At 42.4% G+C, this 15,014-nt stretch overlaps 1 protein-coding gene across 6 annotated transcripts in view; it reads right to left on the bottom strand.

Moving 5' to 3' along the window:
* The window catches only part of LOC134565215 (ensconsin-like), a 90,184-nt gene that overhangs the window by 21,193 nt on the left and 53,977 nt on the right, over nt 1-15,014 (bottom strand). For 3 of the 6 annotated variants that reach the window (XR_010083816.1, XM_063424701.1, XM_063424700.1), the window contains 3 exons: nt 2,753-2,878; nt 758-900; nt 232-362 (listed from right to left, as the gene is read on the bottom strand). Coding sequence is in view for 5 of the 6 variants with exons in the window: in XM_063424701.1 (XP_063280771.1) it covers nt 232-362; nt 758-900; nt 2,753-2,878 (400 nt within the window). In the remaining variant the exon portion in view is untranslated. The remainder of the gene's footprint in view (nt 1-231; nt 363-757; nt 901-2,752; nt 2,879-15,014) is intronic. The other 3 variants (XM_063424702.1, XM_063424704.1, XM_063424703.1) reach the window with 3 other exon arrangements.

Here is a 15,014-nt window from a genome sequence, read left to right as displayed (position 1 = left end):
TAAAAGCTGCATCTCTTCTTTGGGAAAGGGAAATTGGACCCAAAATGAAGTCTTTTCTGTACAAACAAGGTATAGCATAGGTCATCCAAACTCTAACAGCTCAGCTGTCTTGAGACAGGAAGAAGCCTTCATTTTGTGCTGAATAACAGGTGTTTACACATACCTGACTGCAGAAGGGGTTCAACCTGGACACATACCTGACTACAGAAGGGGTTGAACCTGGACATGTACCTGACTGCAGAAGGGGACGGAGGACACTTCACCAAATTAGCAGGAGAGGGGGATCTTCTACAGGCAGACAAGGATGGTGAGGGAGAGCACCTCAAACCAGAACCTGGGGATGGTTTTTCTGTCTCTGATTTCTAGAAGATACACAAAAACAAAATACTGCTGACTCTCCAGAATACATTGCAGACAGAGGAGCTGCTATTCCAACAAACAAGCAAGTGCTCAACAAGACATACTTTGAATTTCCTTTATGTTCCAAAACACAGACCTGGTCTGTGTTTAATTTTTACATAAATTAAACTTTGGGAACCATAAGCAGCAAAAAATATGCCTTCAAGATACAAGGGAAAGCAAGTACCATAAAATTCCAATTTGATTTTAATACTCTGTACTTTTTAGGCAAATGCTATTGTACATTTCATTAATGCTTATTGAAAGCAGCAGCAAAGAGGTGAAACAGGATCCCATCCTGAACTGTTCCAACCTCCCAGATTAATAGAAACTGAATTCCTGTGGGTTTTCAACAAACCTGGGTTGAATCAGGTGAACTTGCATCAGATGACACAGAAGACTTCAACCTGTTGATGCTATGGCTGCACACCAGCACTTTAGGAGATGGGACTGGGGAATTGATGGAACTGGCTGAAGCTGAACGAGGACAGAGGTGAGATTCTATAAAAGTTAGAAATTTGTAAAGACAAAATGAGAACCACATGCACAGCATAAGAACAGGAGAGAAGGAAGAGGGAGAAAAAGAGAGATTGTGTGTGTTAGAAACCGTACAGGGAAACACCTCAGGCAGTGCACAATGCAACGGGTCATGGACAGACACCACCACACAATTAGTACTTGGGAAGCAAGAGAACCAAGAAAAAACACTCTGAAAGCAGCAGTCTGGAGTAGATAAAAATAAAATGCTTTTCCAAAAATGGACCAAATTTGTAGTACGCCAGCATTACTTTAATTTTAGTCAAGTTGCATTTGATCACAAATGCTTCAGTTTTAATGGCTTAGCATCTTTCCTGACAATTTCTTCATGAGAGGTTCAGATTTTAAGCATGCTTCCTCTATACTCAAGGAGGAAACCTTTCTTTTCAAAGGTGGTGTAAAAGAAATCTATCAAGAGAAAAAGGTCAACTATTTAACTATGATACCTTTCTTACCTGAAGTATCCATCTCTTCACATATAAGATATTGAAAGAAATTTTATCTTATTACTTTTTTACTAACATGATCACAGACAAGCACACAGATGCAAAAATATTCTAAAACTAGATATTGGATTCTTCTATAATTCAAATAAATTGTGACAAATGCAGCACGTAGTTTTGTAACTTTATGGAAAATACATTTTATTTTTGTATTTGCAGCATTTGTGCAAGAAGACCTGCATTCTGTTTGTGCACAGGTTGTGTTAAAGCACAGGTACTTTTCTACTGAAATGAAAAAAGTACCTCTAAGTAAACTTATAAAAACGCATCTTTAATTCAGCAATAGTGAGTGTCACATGCTAACAGTAACAGAAGAAAAGATGGCATTTCCCCACGTGACATGAACTGAAGTATTAATGGTAAAATAAAAGCAGCACATACACAGGTGTGTAAAAATATGACTACTGACTACAAACCAAAAAATAAAAACTGGTTATTAGACAAGGGGAACAGTGTGGAAATGTCACCGTTACTGACAAGGACCAAGTGAAATGGTGTAAGATAAAAAATAAAGATGGGATTTCATACTTAAGAAGAAACAAGCAAAACTGGGAACGCAAGTTGTAAGGTTAAAGAAAAGGACTCCACATTGGTTCCAGAGATGCATTTACTGGGGCATTATTAATTAACCAGTAACAATTCCAGGACACGTGGGATGCAGCTAGGGGGGCTTGCCCATGATGCAAATTTCTGCTCTAGTAAACTGAGTCCTGTTGTGGACATACCAGGTCAGTCTGGACCAACACAAAACTGCTTGAATCAGCCAGGGTTTCTCTCTTCTCCTATTATACCTTGTCTTCTATCAGCTGAACGAAGCCAGCTCAGGGCCCCCTGTACTTATCTTAAGGTAACCCTATTGTCATGTTCCTGCAAGAGTTTCTTCCCATACAGAAATTTAGGTTTTGCATTTTGAAATTATAGGTTTGTTTGGGTTTTTTTTTTCCTTTCATTACCTAGTACTGCTCTAACTAGAATGTCTCAGATTGAGTTGAGGGTACAAATGCAGATCTCTGTCAGTTAAACCACATACAAAAGCCCCAGAATGAACACTAGCACCTGATTCTCTGCAGAGCAAGTAAACCAGCACTGGAGTTTAAAAGCCAATATTATTCTATGGTTTTGTAAAGTAAACATGCAACACAGCATATGAATTGGGTATTAATGACCACAGAAAATACTGGGTAAGTAATATTACACACAACCATGTACTGTCTGATTCAGACAAAAGTGTAGCACAGTTAGCAGCCATCATCTAAGTTCTTGCTTGAAGAGCAACTGCGTAAGACTTTGAGGCTTTGCTGCCCTCCTGTTACCTGAGAGGTCCTGTCCATCAGCCGACAAGGTAGCAGCACTTTTACTCCTAGCTAGGGAGGCCTGTGTGGGGGCAAGGAGGCGGCTGATTACGCTACTGTCCAGGGGACTGAGCTGGGAGCGGCGAGCTGGATGACAGGAATAAATCAAAAAGGATCCAACATGAAATCGTATCATGGAAAAGACAAGCAGTACAAAGCAAAGGAAGACTGAGCACTGTTGCAAACCATAATGGTTTTGGAAGAACAATACTGAAGTCATGGAGGAGGAATTCCAAACTAAAAGCACAGAAGGGTTAAACACTGCAATCTCTCATGTCGCACTTCTTGTTCTTGCCTTGCTTAGTACAAGTCATTTTAATGTGCAGAGACTGGCACATGTACAACAGAGGTGAATGCTGAATCCAGTCAAAGTATGAGATGTTTTTGACTGAGCTCTTCAGAGCTACATTCTCTAGATTGCAGGAAAGGCTGTTTTGACATAATAAACAGAAGACTTGCAAGTCAAAGCAAGCAGTTATGGTCAAGCATTGCCTGCACACACACATTCACATGGACAACACCCATCATTCTCTCATACAGGAAAGATTCTGAAGCATAAATAATTTCAACTGTTGGCAACAGTTGCTAAAAAGGAAAGTTTCAGAATTGTTAACGCAGAGGGAAAAACACGTTAGACAAGGTGCTATTCTTCAGGTTTAGGAGGCGTTCCTAGGAAAGAGGTTATTTGTAACCTAGTGGGGTATTAATACACAGACCAAAAGTGACTGAAGTGAGAACAGGTTTCTTCTTTGTGCATGCACATGGTTTATGCCAGCAGCAGGAACAGAGAAGTTGCTTTTAAACCAAATAATGAAAGGGAACTTAAAAAAGCAAAGGTAAGATTTAACTAAGAAGTGAACAGATCAGTGACATTTTTATTATTTCTGACCCTTAAACCTACCAGCTCTCAAATAGATTGCTTTCTTAAGCAGAGACATGTTGCTATCTGCTTGCAGTGCCATTTAACAAAGGCCTTCTTAGAGGATTTCTTTTTTTGTCCAGAAGTAAAAATTGAACTTTTACCATTTTATCTTTAACACAGAGTAACTAAAAAGCCATTAAAAAGTCCTAGAAATTTAAGAACCTAGGAAACCAGTGAAATCAAGCCTATCCAAACTTTCAAGGCTTTTAAAAAAATTCAGTTTTATGAAACAACCACCTGGTTTTTCTTCCTTTTTCACTTTTTCTAGCTCTGGAGAGGATTGGGGTTTACTACTCATTCTACTCAAAGATGTGCTCCTCTTCTTTTCTGTTCCTCCTAGAGACCAAGTGTAAGGAAGATTATTTTTAACAAGATATGATTTTCTAAGCTGCCATCCCATGCTTTGCTTTTACTAATCAGCTAAAACCATCAATGTATCATTATGAAGCACTATTTTCTAATGAGTTAAATGGTTTGGCTACCATTTGTCTACTTTCCCCCCATCCTTCCACTTTTCAGAGGAATAAGGCTGGTTTAGAAACAGTTACCCAATATCTGGCACTGCAATGTGCATAATGATATTTATGGCACAGTGCACAGACTGCATGAAGGCCTGAGTGAAAACATTTATAATCAAACTGGGACATGGTTTAAAGTCATCTTCAAATATCCCATTTACTGCCTCCCAATTCTCAAAACAAACTGGTTTCTAGCACCTTTCTGTTCCACCTGCAAACCTTTGGGTGCTGACTGCTGGGAATGTGGAGGGCCTTTGTTATTCAGTCTGTTTAATGAGGCACTTCTCTTTGTGGTATCTGGAAGTGAAAGTGCATGGATTAATTATGCTGAAAAGCCCACAGGTCCCCTACAACACCTGCCCCACTTCCCTGAAAGAGAGAGAGGAATGATTAAGTTGCTTTATAATATTGAATTCTTCAGAAGCAGAAAAAGTGGATCAGGGAAGAACCACTTTATATAAAGCATTATTTCTTTTATTTCTGCATGTTTCTGATCACAGCAGCAGGATGTCAGCCACAACAGTCTTGTTTGAACTACTGAGGTCATCCTTGTAGACCTTTTAAAATACATGAGAATTTTAAAAGACAGTTGCTCACATTCTCTATGAGTATGAGTGAGTCTAGAATTAACACAGAACACAGTGTTTAGTGGAGATACTCCACTGATCCAGGACGAGCATCATCTTCTCATTTCCACATTCTGCTCCTTCACCCTCCCAGGCACACATGCACAACAGAAGCAATCTGGTTCATTTTGTGACTGTATTTAATGTCCTGTGAATTTACCCATCTTTTTACCAAACAGACAGTTCTCCCCAAGTGTCAGACTGAGAGCCTGAGAGCACAGGATCACTCTAAGTCAACCTCTACATCCTGACCACGTAGATCACTTGGAGTCCTGTCCAAATTTGTTGTATTTCAGGCCACCTGAGAATATTTTCTCCAAAGTGACTAAGGATTCACAAAGGATTTCAGGGTATGACAATAAGTTTGAAAGCAACCCCAATTAGTTGATAATTAGTGACTTCCTGTGTAAGAGGTTTAATTTGTACTTTACAGTCCTGCTTCTGACTCATATCCAGAGCTGAACCCTGCAGACACATAATACATAAATATAATTTAAAATCACAAGCAGCCTCCAGTGACTCAGAGCCTCTGCCAGTATAAATATAGTCACTGATTTCCCCACCAGGCATACAGTGCATGAGCACAAATTTTTCTGCTGCATCACCTTCCAATGAACCAGCAATACCACCTTTAGCTGTTTCTGTGTCAGGGATTCTTTCAGCACAGTTTGCTTGATCAATGGTTGCAGACTGGCAGAACATTGCAGCACAGACCTAGCTGAATCTGCTTTTGTATTAAACAGCTTTTAGCTTTGTAAGAGTCTGTCTGAAAATCCCTCATCTGCCTCACGACTGTCAGAGGCTGAGACCCCCAAGGACCCTGGGCCGCAGCACAGGAGTTCTGGCCTGACTTGAGGCGGGACCCAAGTTTCTCCCTGCAGGTGCACTCACTGGACCAAGACACCCTCCTCAGAAACCCATGCAGGAACAATGGACACTTTCATGGTTCCTGGGCTGTGTTTGTGGAGGCTGTGTTTGCTCTGACTGACTGTGCTGTACCTGCTGCAGAGCCCAGACCTGCTTGTCCCAAACCTGCCTGATCTGAATGGTTGCACCTGATTCTCAGAGCAACGGGCCTCCTCACAGTGACTCTTGGGTGCTCCCCCCATGTTGGCCGGGTGCCCCCCACTTCTGCCTGCATTGGCTGAGTGCCCCCTGCTTCTGAAATGACTATAAAAGCTTCCCCCTGCGACTCACACTTTGAGGCCCTCCCTGGCGGACACGACGATCTATTGATGCATGCCATGAGGACTGCGAAGGTGGTCTTAGGCTCCAGCGTCACAAGGACTCGCTTCTGTCAGTCAGTAGCTATGACCCCCCTTTTCCTCTTTTCTTTTTCTCTCTTTCTTTCCCTTCTCTACTACTGCATAATTGTGTGTATCAATAAAGATACAATTGATTTTACTTGAACTAAATTCTCATTGCCTCTTTTTGCACTCTGAAATCAAAACGAACCATCACAACCATCCTTTGGCTCGTGACAAGCTTATTCATCATTTTAGACAAACAGAAAAAAAAAGCAAAAACCTCCATATTTGCGATACTGGTAGGTTCCTATGAAACTCTGGGAAGATTCCAAATAACAAAATCTCATGCTAAAACAAGCCAAAATATGTGCTCCTACAAATAGTTTTTATTTATCTTAAGTATATTAGGACAATTCCTTGTCAAAATTGATTTTTTTTCCTTCCCATTGGCAATCAAATGACTGAAGCTATCTAACAGAACAAGGCAAACTTTATTTTTGTACTATTTCTATTTTGCTGAAATTTTAGGATGTGAATTAAGGCATGCAGATCCATAGAGATTATGGGAAATTATCTGCGAATCATTCACCAAGATTTGACTTCAGAAACAGAATTACAGAAATAAAAAATAAAAAACCAGCAGTTTTTACCATTGCTCTTCTCTAACAGAGGTCACATCAATTGGGTCAAAGCCCTGAACAGTCAAGCTGGATTAACAAATTGCATGAAATGCATCTGAGATCAAAATATGAAGTGAGTCACACAGCAAGGGAGGGAGGAGTTTCACTCCACCTCCTGTCTCCTCCCCAGCCACAGCTGAGCAGTGCCCTGCTCCCAGTAGCCACACACCCACACTTCGATCTGAGGCATTTAAAAGAGCTGCAGATGACAACAGGCATTTGCTCATGGCAGCCTCTGCCTGTTTGAGGTTGGCTGTAGAGGGCAAGCATTTGCTGGCTGTGGAGAGAAGTGATAACTTTAGAACTCGCCTTCATCCTGAGCCTATCACACCTTGCTGAGAGCTCACTCTCCAAGTTTTACATCCTGAAAGCTATTTCCACTTTTGTTTGATGAGAAACACAAATGATTTTGTTTTCCTTTGAACAGTCTTGATACCATTAGCACCAGTTGGGACAAGCACAGAAAAGGTAGAGTTTAGTGGAGTCATGCCAGGATTTATGTATACGTGTGCAAACCAGGGATTTTTAAACTCCGTGCCCCTAACATGTAAAGACAAAAGCTACTGAGGTTGTCGTTACCAGACTGACAAGACACAGAAAATAACAAAATCTGGAAAATTTCTTTCTTCATTCCTGCCACATAGGTATGTCAAAACCAGTTTTTTAATCTCTAGTTAATAAATCCAAACCAAAACAAATTATTTTGGAGGAATAAAACCAAGTCCTAATGAAAGGCAAGAAAGCATTCCTATTTCTGATTGCTTCACAAAGGTTGCTGTGTTTTAGAAATTGCCAATTTTTCTCTAAAAGCTACTCTTAAGTTAATGTTCCCTATCAAATCTGCAATTTTTCAGAAAAAAACTGCCACAAGAGGCATTAATTTTTTCTGGTATGTGTATATAGACACATATACATACATAAAAATCACATCTTGTGTGGCAGAACTGCAAGTTTATTACAAGCAGATAAATACCTGCTTTTTAATTTCAAATAATGTACTTTCAGGATGAACACTACTCCAAAGTGTGAAAGTCTTGGAAAAGCATGTATCTGTTGCTATAGAAACTCAGTAAACAGAAAACATTAATGTACAGAGTGGTGCAGACCAGCACAACAAACACATGAAATTCTACACATCTAACACAAGTAATCGATTTTACTGACATTCTAGACAGCAAAGATGATTAATCTGAACTCATTAATGCATAAGTACCAAAGGACACAGCAGCACTTCTCACCACACAGGCAACATCTTTTCCCTTTGCCAGCATGCTACAACAGCCCCTTATAGCCAGAGCCAGGACATAAGGATTCCTATGGACAGCCCTAAGGGAAGCTCTTGTGACAGTGAACAAGAGCAAAGTCCCCATGGGTTAAGAAGGACATCTACTGAATCTAGTTTAGAAATGAAGATCTGAGCTTAGTGGATGCTTTCCCAACCTAACCAAAAGAAGGAAAAAAAAAGGGAGGCATTTTATGAATGGAGACTGAGAACTGGGATAACTAAACAGCCTTAAGAGGTTTTATATACGGAAATCAGGAGGCTCAAAATTCATGTATTCGGGCGCTTTTGAAGGGGAAGGCTACCCTCTAGTGTCTACTCTCTAAAGGAAATTCTGGCTCCTGCCTGAACTCACCTGAGTCCAAGGCCTCCAAACATCACAGAGACACTTCACAAAAATTTCTATTGGTTCAATTTAGCACTTCAGCACTTGCATGAAATTTGAAATTTTGTCTATCACCAACTAGGACCCAGATACAGAGGTCAATGCTTTTTCGATCAATATGTTTTCATGATCAGATGGCCTCAACTTTTTCCCTACCTCCTTCACAGAACAGCTTCTGCAAACTTTAAAGCTCCTTTCTCTAAAAAAAAAAAAGCTTTATGACACGGCCGGTAAAACCCCAGCTAGCTCTGATTCCCGGCTGTGCCAAGGGCAGTTCCCAAATCTGCCGGCAGATTCAGGTGACGGTGCAGAACAAGGCTGTTCTTCTATGGCAAACAGGTGTTGAGGTCTCTAGACTTCGGAGCAAGGACTAGAGAAGACTCTTTTTCATACTATTCCTCAGAGACCTTTATTCCCCAAGAGGGAACTACAAACAGGAGCAAGGAACAAAGCCCACACCTGCTTTTAAATCCGAGGGGTGGGGGGTATGGAACAAGCAGGTGATTGGCCCCATGACAGATGGACAGGGGCTTTTCCATAACATAGGGCAGGGTCAGGGGAAAGATGGACAGCTGACTGAAGCTTCCAGGGACAGGGCAGGGGTAGGAGAGGTAGACAAAGAGACAAAAAGGGGGACATGCCTGGACAGCACCTGACGCATGGGACGGGGGGAAACAGGGAAGAACCACTGAGATACAGAACTCAAAACAGCTTAACAAAAACCCACCACCACAATTCCTCCTTTATTTGTTTAATTTGAAATGAAAGGAGAGAGAGAACTAACTCTTCAAACTCTTGTCTGTGGCTCTTCCCATCATCTTTTAACTGCAGCCACAGAGAATTTAGAAGGAGCCGATTTTTTTTCTCTTTTAGCTAGAACTCCTTTTAGCACTTTAAAGGTTGGGGAAATCAAAAGGATAATGAGAAAAATTATTAGAATATCTTTTACAACTGATGACATCCACCCTGGCAACCCCCAGTCTCTAAAGATGTTTTTCAGCCAGTCTCTTGATTCTTGCTTAATTTCTTCAATCATGTTCTTCATTTCTTGGATGGAATTGAAGATGCTCTGGCCTCTGCTGGATAAATTGAGGCAAGGCATCACTTTGAAGTCATCATGCTCTTGTTCATGCTCTGCTGACAGCGTTAGCAGGAACAAAAACCACAGGAGTTCTGGCTTCATTTTGGGGAATAGGAGGATGTCTAAAAACAACAGACACATATAAGTAGGGAAATAACATTTAACACTCATCAGAAGAACTTATTAAACACTTTGGATCAGGGAAAAACAGGATTCAGGTTCCCTACTTCTTTTGCGTCATCTTCGAGAGGAAGCAACGGCTACATCATTGGGTAGGGAAGGTGAAGGTGGATCTGCATTTAGGGTGTCTTTTCCTTTAGGTGGAACATAAGGTTTGACCCATTTTTGTGGGATCCATTTCAAACCTGAGGGGGTGGAAACACAGGCCTATCCTCGACCCCAAGTGACTAAATCAAAGGACCCCTGGACCTTCCAGGTCTCAGGGTCTTTCACCAGGACTGGTGGTCTCTCTTCAAACTTCAACCGCTAACTCTGGTTGAAATGCCTGACAACAGGAGGGTTGAGATTTTCAAATGAACAGTTGAGAAAGTTAATTGTAAAAAGAGCTTTACAAAGTTGTCGGTGTGGACTGTTGATTTTGACATCTCTCTGTTGTTCTAGAGTTTTCTTGAGAGTGTGATGGGTTCTTTCTATTACTGCCTGACCGGTGGGGGAGTAAGGGATACCCTTGTGGTGTTCAACTCCCCACTCTTGCAGGAAATTACTGAACTCCTTGGAGGCATAAGTTGGACCATTATCAGTTTTGATCATTTTGGGGATCCCCAAAGTGGAGAAGGCCTGCACAAGGTGTTTCTGTGCATCTGTGGTCTTCTCCCCTGTGTGGGCTGAGGCATAAACTGCACCAGAGAAGGTATCAACTGAAACGTGGATGTATTTAAACTTTCCAAACTGGGGTATGTGGGTGACATCTGTTTGCCACACCTCACAACTGCCAAGCCCTCTCGGATTAACTCCTGATCCTAACGATGGTAGGGAGAACTTTTGGCAGTATGGACAAGTATCTATGATCGATTTGGCTTGATCTCGCCTTAGACGGAATTGGTGGATCAGACCTGGAACATTTTGATGGAACTGTTGATGGCTTAACTTGGCCTGTTGGAAGATGTTAGGAAGGCCAGCTAGCTGCACAGGAGTGGCTAGGGCATCTGCTCTGTGGTTGCCCTCTGCAATGAAACCTGGAAGATCTGTGTGTGATCTTACACGCATTATGTAATACAGTTGCTCTCAGTGGGAGACTAGATGGAATAGTTTTGAGAGCAAGTTAAAAATGACTGGATTTGAAACTTCTTTGAGAACTGCATTTTCAGCTCTTGACACTATCTCTGCTACATAGACTGAATCAGTAACAATATTAATTGGTTCAGAGAACGTCTCAAAGACCCTGACTACTGCAGCCAACTCAGCAACTTGAGGGGAACCCTCAACTATCTCTGCATCTGTCTTCCACTGCTGAGTCTGAGGATCTTTCCAAGTCATTATGGACTTGTGGGACCTTCCGGACGTGTCTGTGAAAATTGTCAAGGCTTTGAGAGGCTTGCGACTTTGCTTTGCTTTTGGGATCAAATTAAATTCAGAGCTGAACAATTTGTGGCCAAGACAATGAATTGAAATTTTCCCTGGGTAGCTGTCTAGAGCAAACTGTAACATTTCATTTTCATGGAGCAATGGCTCTAAAGCTTCATTTGTGAACGTTCCAGTTGACAATTTAATTGGTACATGAATGCATGTAAACTCACACCCCACTAGCAGTTGCATTTTGAACCTAGCTTTGCTGATCAGCTGGGCCATCAACTCTTGTGGTTTGGTGACACTTTTGGATGTTTGGTGACCAAGGAACACCCACTCTTTGATCAAGAGAGGGTCTTTCTGGTCCTTGTCCCACTGAAAAATGAGCCCATGGAGGTGTGGCAATTTCCCCAGAATGATGAAATTGAATGGGAGGTCTGGCCAGGAACAATGGGCTTGCAGGCTTGACATTACTGACTGTACCTTCTCTAATGCCTGCTGGGCCTCCAGAGTCAGAGCTCTCGGAGAATCTAGCTCTTCTCCCCCCTTTAACAAATTGAAGAGGGGGGCTAAGTCTTCTGTAGTGAGGCCTAGCCAAGGCCTGACCCAACTCAAGGACCCACACAGCTGTTGGAGGTCTCTCAAAGACTTAGGCTTATCATTGATCACCAACTTCTGGGGTGTTGTTGTTCGGTTGGCAATCTCAAGGTCCAAGTACTTCCAAGGCGGCAGCCTCTGCACCTTTTCTTGCTGCAATTCAAATCCCGCAGCGGTCAGAGCAGTAATAGTTTCATCTAGTACTTCTGCGAGCATGTCACTATTAGGGGCACACACTAGCACGTCATCCATATAGTGAAGAATGACAGCTTCTTCTGCTTTGGCACGCACTGGGGACAGTATTTTGGCAACGTATTGGCGATTGATTAAGAGACGGGAAGACTGATTCGGTGATCAGAATTCGATTTTACTCAGGTTTCTTAAAAGCTTATATAGTATTTCAAACAGGTTAATAATTTCTACCTACAATAATCAGGTTAAAAATCACACAGAAAACTCATGCATTTTACAACAATTCTTTGCTTGCAGAAGTTGATTGAATCTTCTCTCTTCCTGTAAGCAGGTGTAATCTCATCTCCTGTAATTTTCACAGTTCTGTTTGTTCCTTCCATGGCATCTTGGTTATCAAACTAGCTATGCTAATCAAGTCTGTTAGACTCTCTGTCTTGTGTATTCCCATAGCAACGTACCACTGACAAATAGTTGGTCTGTTTTTCATCCTCTGCGGTAAAACCTTCCAGTGGTAGCACTTCCAGGGAGCTTCCCTATTGATAGAAGGTACAGAGAAAGCAAACCACGGAGCATCGGCTGGGTCTAGGGGAATTTTGAAGAAATAATCTTTTATATCGATGACTACTAGATTCCAAGTTTGGGGGAGCATTGAAGGGGACGGCATACCTGGTTGAAGGGACCCCATGTCCTCAATGACTGTTGATTTTTTGCAGATCGTGGAGGAGGTGCCACTTGTCTTTCCCCAGTTTTTTGATGACAAACACTGGAGAATTCCATGGGCTGTTAGTTTCGACAATGTGGCCTTTAGCTAGTTGCTCCTCCACAAGCTTGTTGAGCGCCTTCAATTTTTTCCTTGTTCAGTGGCCACTGGTCCAGCCAAACTAGAGTATCTGTCAGCCAATTTAGTTTTTGAATGGGGCACTCTTCAGTGGCCGCAACTAAAAATCCTCAGGTTTTTTTTGAATTTGTAATTCAACCCCCACTGGGACATGGCATCTCTTACCCAGAGGGTATAACCAGAATCGACAAGAAATGGACGTAAAGAAGCCAATTTTCTGTCTGGCCCTTCAATTTGTACAATGCTCTTTGATCTCTTGGCCAATTTTGTCTCCCTGATGCCCAAAACTTTGCTAGACACAGGTTGCTGCTCCCAGTGTGATGGCCATTTGTGTGGTGGAATAAGAGTTACATCTGACCCTGTGTCCATCATTCTTTGCATCTGAACAAAGTCCCCTTCCTTTTTGAGCGCACACCAGGTCGAAGGCTTTTGTTCACCCACAACCTCAGCCCAATAGACAGAAAGATCAATAAAATCATGAGGTTTGGGTGCTGATGGCAGTAAATCGGGAATTGGAATGGCTTGCACTATTACTTGACCTTTAGGAAGGAGAAAGGGAGGATGGACACAACATGACCAGAGAACGATTTGCTCTGGCTGTGATGGTAAAGTGCCAGGAACAATCTCGATCTCAGAGGGTGTTTTGTGTCTCCAACAACAAGATACTCACCGTCAGTTTGGTGTAAGGTTGAAAATTGTTCAAGGTCAAATGTTACTGTGTGCCAGTCAGGTGAAGAAAGGACCATGAGAGAAGTAAGTTCGAGCCTAAAAGACCCACACTTACTTTTTGTGGTAATGAAACCTGAAGGTTTTTGAGGATCTTGCACATTTAAAGAATCACTTTCTTTTTCAACTTCTACAACCTGGCAACCTGCCCCATTTTTTCATCACGCGGGACAGGTTTGCACTCCCCTTTTAGTTTTTTATGTTGGAGCAGGCTTTTCTTCTCCTCCTCTCTCCCCCCTTGGTGTGTGTGATATTTTGTTTTTGAAAGGACATAACCGTATTATGTGTCCCTCCCGCCAACACTGGTGACATGTGACTTTCCTAGCCAGTGGTGGTTGAGGTGGGATGGAGGCTGTTGCTGCAGTCCTGCTTCTAAACCCGGGTCTTTTTCGCAGTTCTTCTGGGTCTATGATCGCTCGCTTTGTGCACATCTCAATGAGGAGATCCAGGGTTGGTGGTGGATGAACAGGGAGTCCTAGTATGACTCTCTTGCAAACCTCATTGGCATTGGTTTGCGCCACTTCTAGGATCATCTTTTGTTGTAACTCTAGGTCTTCTATTTGACTCTCCACCACAGCACGAAGCCTGTCTATAAAAAATAGGAAGGGCTCAGAAGGAGACTGTTTAATAGAAATATAACTTTGTCTAGCATCTTTGGTAGGCATAATTTGGAAAGCGTTTTCGGCAGCTCCTTTCACGCGTTAGAGAACAGGCTGAGGTATACCTCCAGCTTGCTTGCGTTCTTGACCCCAATTTCCTTCGCCACTTATATGGTCTATTGTAATTGGATTGTTTTGCGCATCAACTGCACATTTGGGGATTTGCAAAAGCTCAGGAAGGAGGTCCTTGAGTAACGTCTTCCATGTCCTTTCCCACAGAATATATTCTGTGGGGGAAAGGAGGCATGGAAATAAATCTTTGAGGTCACTAGGAACTAACACATGTGATGAAAAAGTGGCTTTTATTAAGCTTTTAAAAAATTCACTTTTTCAGCTAAATTCTATTTGAGCTTTCAAAGCTCTTTTTTGCTTTGGTAAGAGAAAGTTTCCTTTTTTGATGGGTTGCCCTTTGACTGTATGTAATAGGGGCAGCAAAAGGAATGGCTTCTAATTCTTGTTGTGGGTTTAGGCTTTTGGGCCAGTCACTTCCAGGTTCTGGACCGTGGAAACCGGATGTGGGGCCGTGGGAACTGGAAGTAGGAAGTTGGTGGCCAGAGCTACACAAAAAGGGGGCGGAAACATAGGCGGAGTCACCAAAGGGGGCAGAGATTCCTAGTGATGTCATTGGGGGTGGAGCCCTGGGTGGAGCCAGGGGAGGTGTCAGGTTGAGTGACACAGGGGGAGGAGCTGAAGGGGCTGACTCAAAGGAAGGGGTGGTACCCAGAGGGTAGGAGGGGTTAGGTGACAGGAAGGGGTTGGTCGGAGGGGAGGAGACAGGGAGAAAGGGATTGTGGGAAGAAGGAGCACATGATCGAGACCAAGCCATGAGGCCTCGGCCATTTTGTTCCCCCTGGGAGCCATTTTGGAGGGGCAAAGGCAAACTAGATTCAATTTGGGGATTTTGAACTGCGGCAAAGGCAACAGGTAGAGGGTTTACGGAAAT

Source organism: Prinia subflava (assembly GCF_021018805.1).
Source record: "Prinia subflava isolate CZ2003 ecotype Zambia chromosome W unlocalized genomic scaffold, Cam_Psub_1.2 scaffold_41_NEW, whole genome shotgun sequence".
In the NCBI taxonomy this organism is placed as follows: Eukaryota; Metazoa; Chordata; class Aves; order Passeriformes; family Cisticolidae; genus Prinia; species Prinia subflava.
This window is presented reverse-complemented; position numbering and strand designations above follow the sequence as displayed.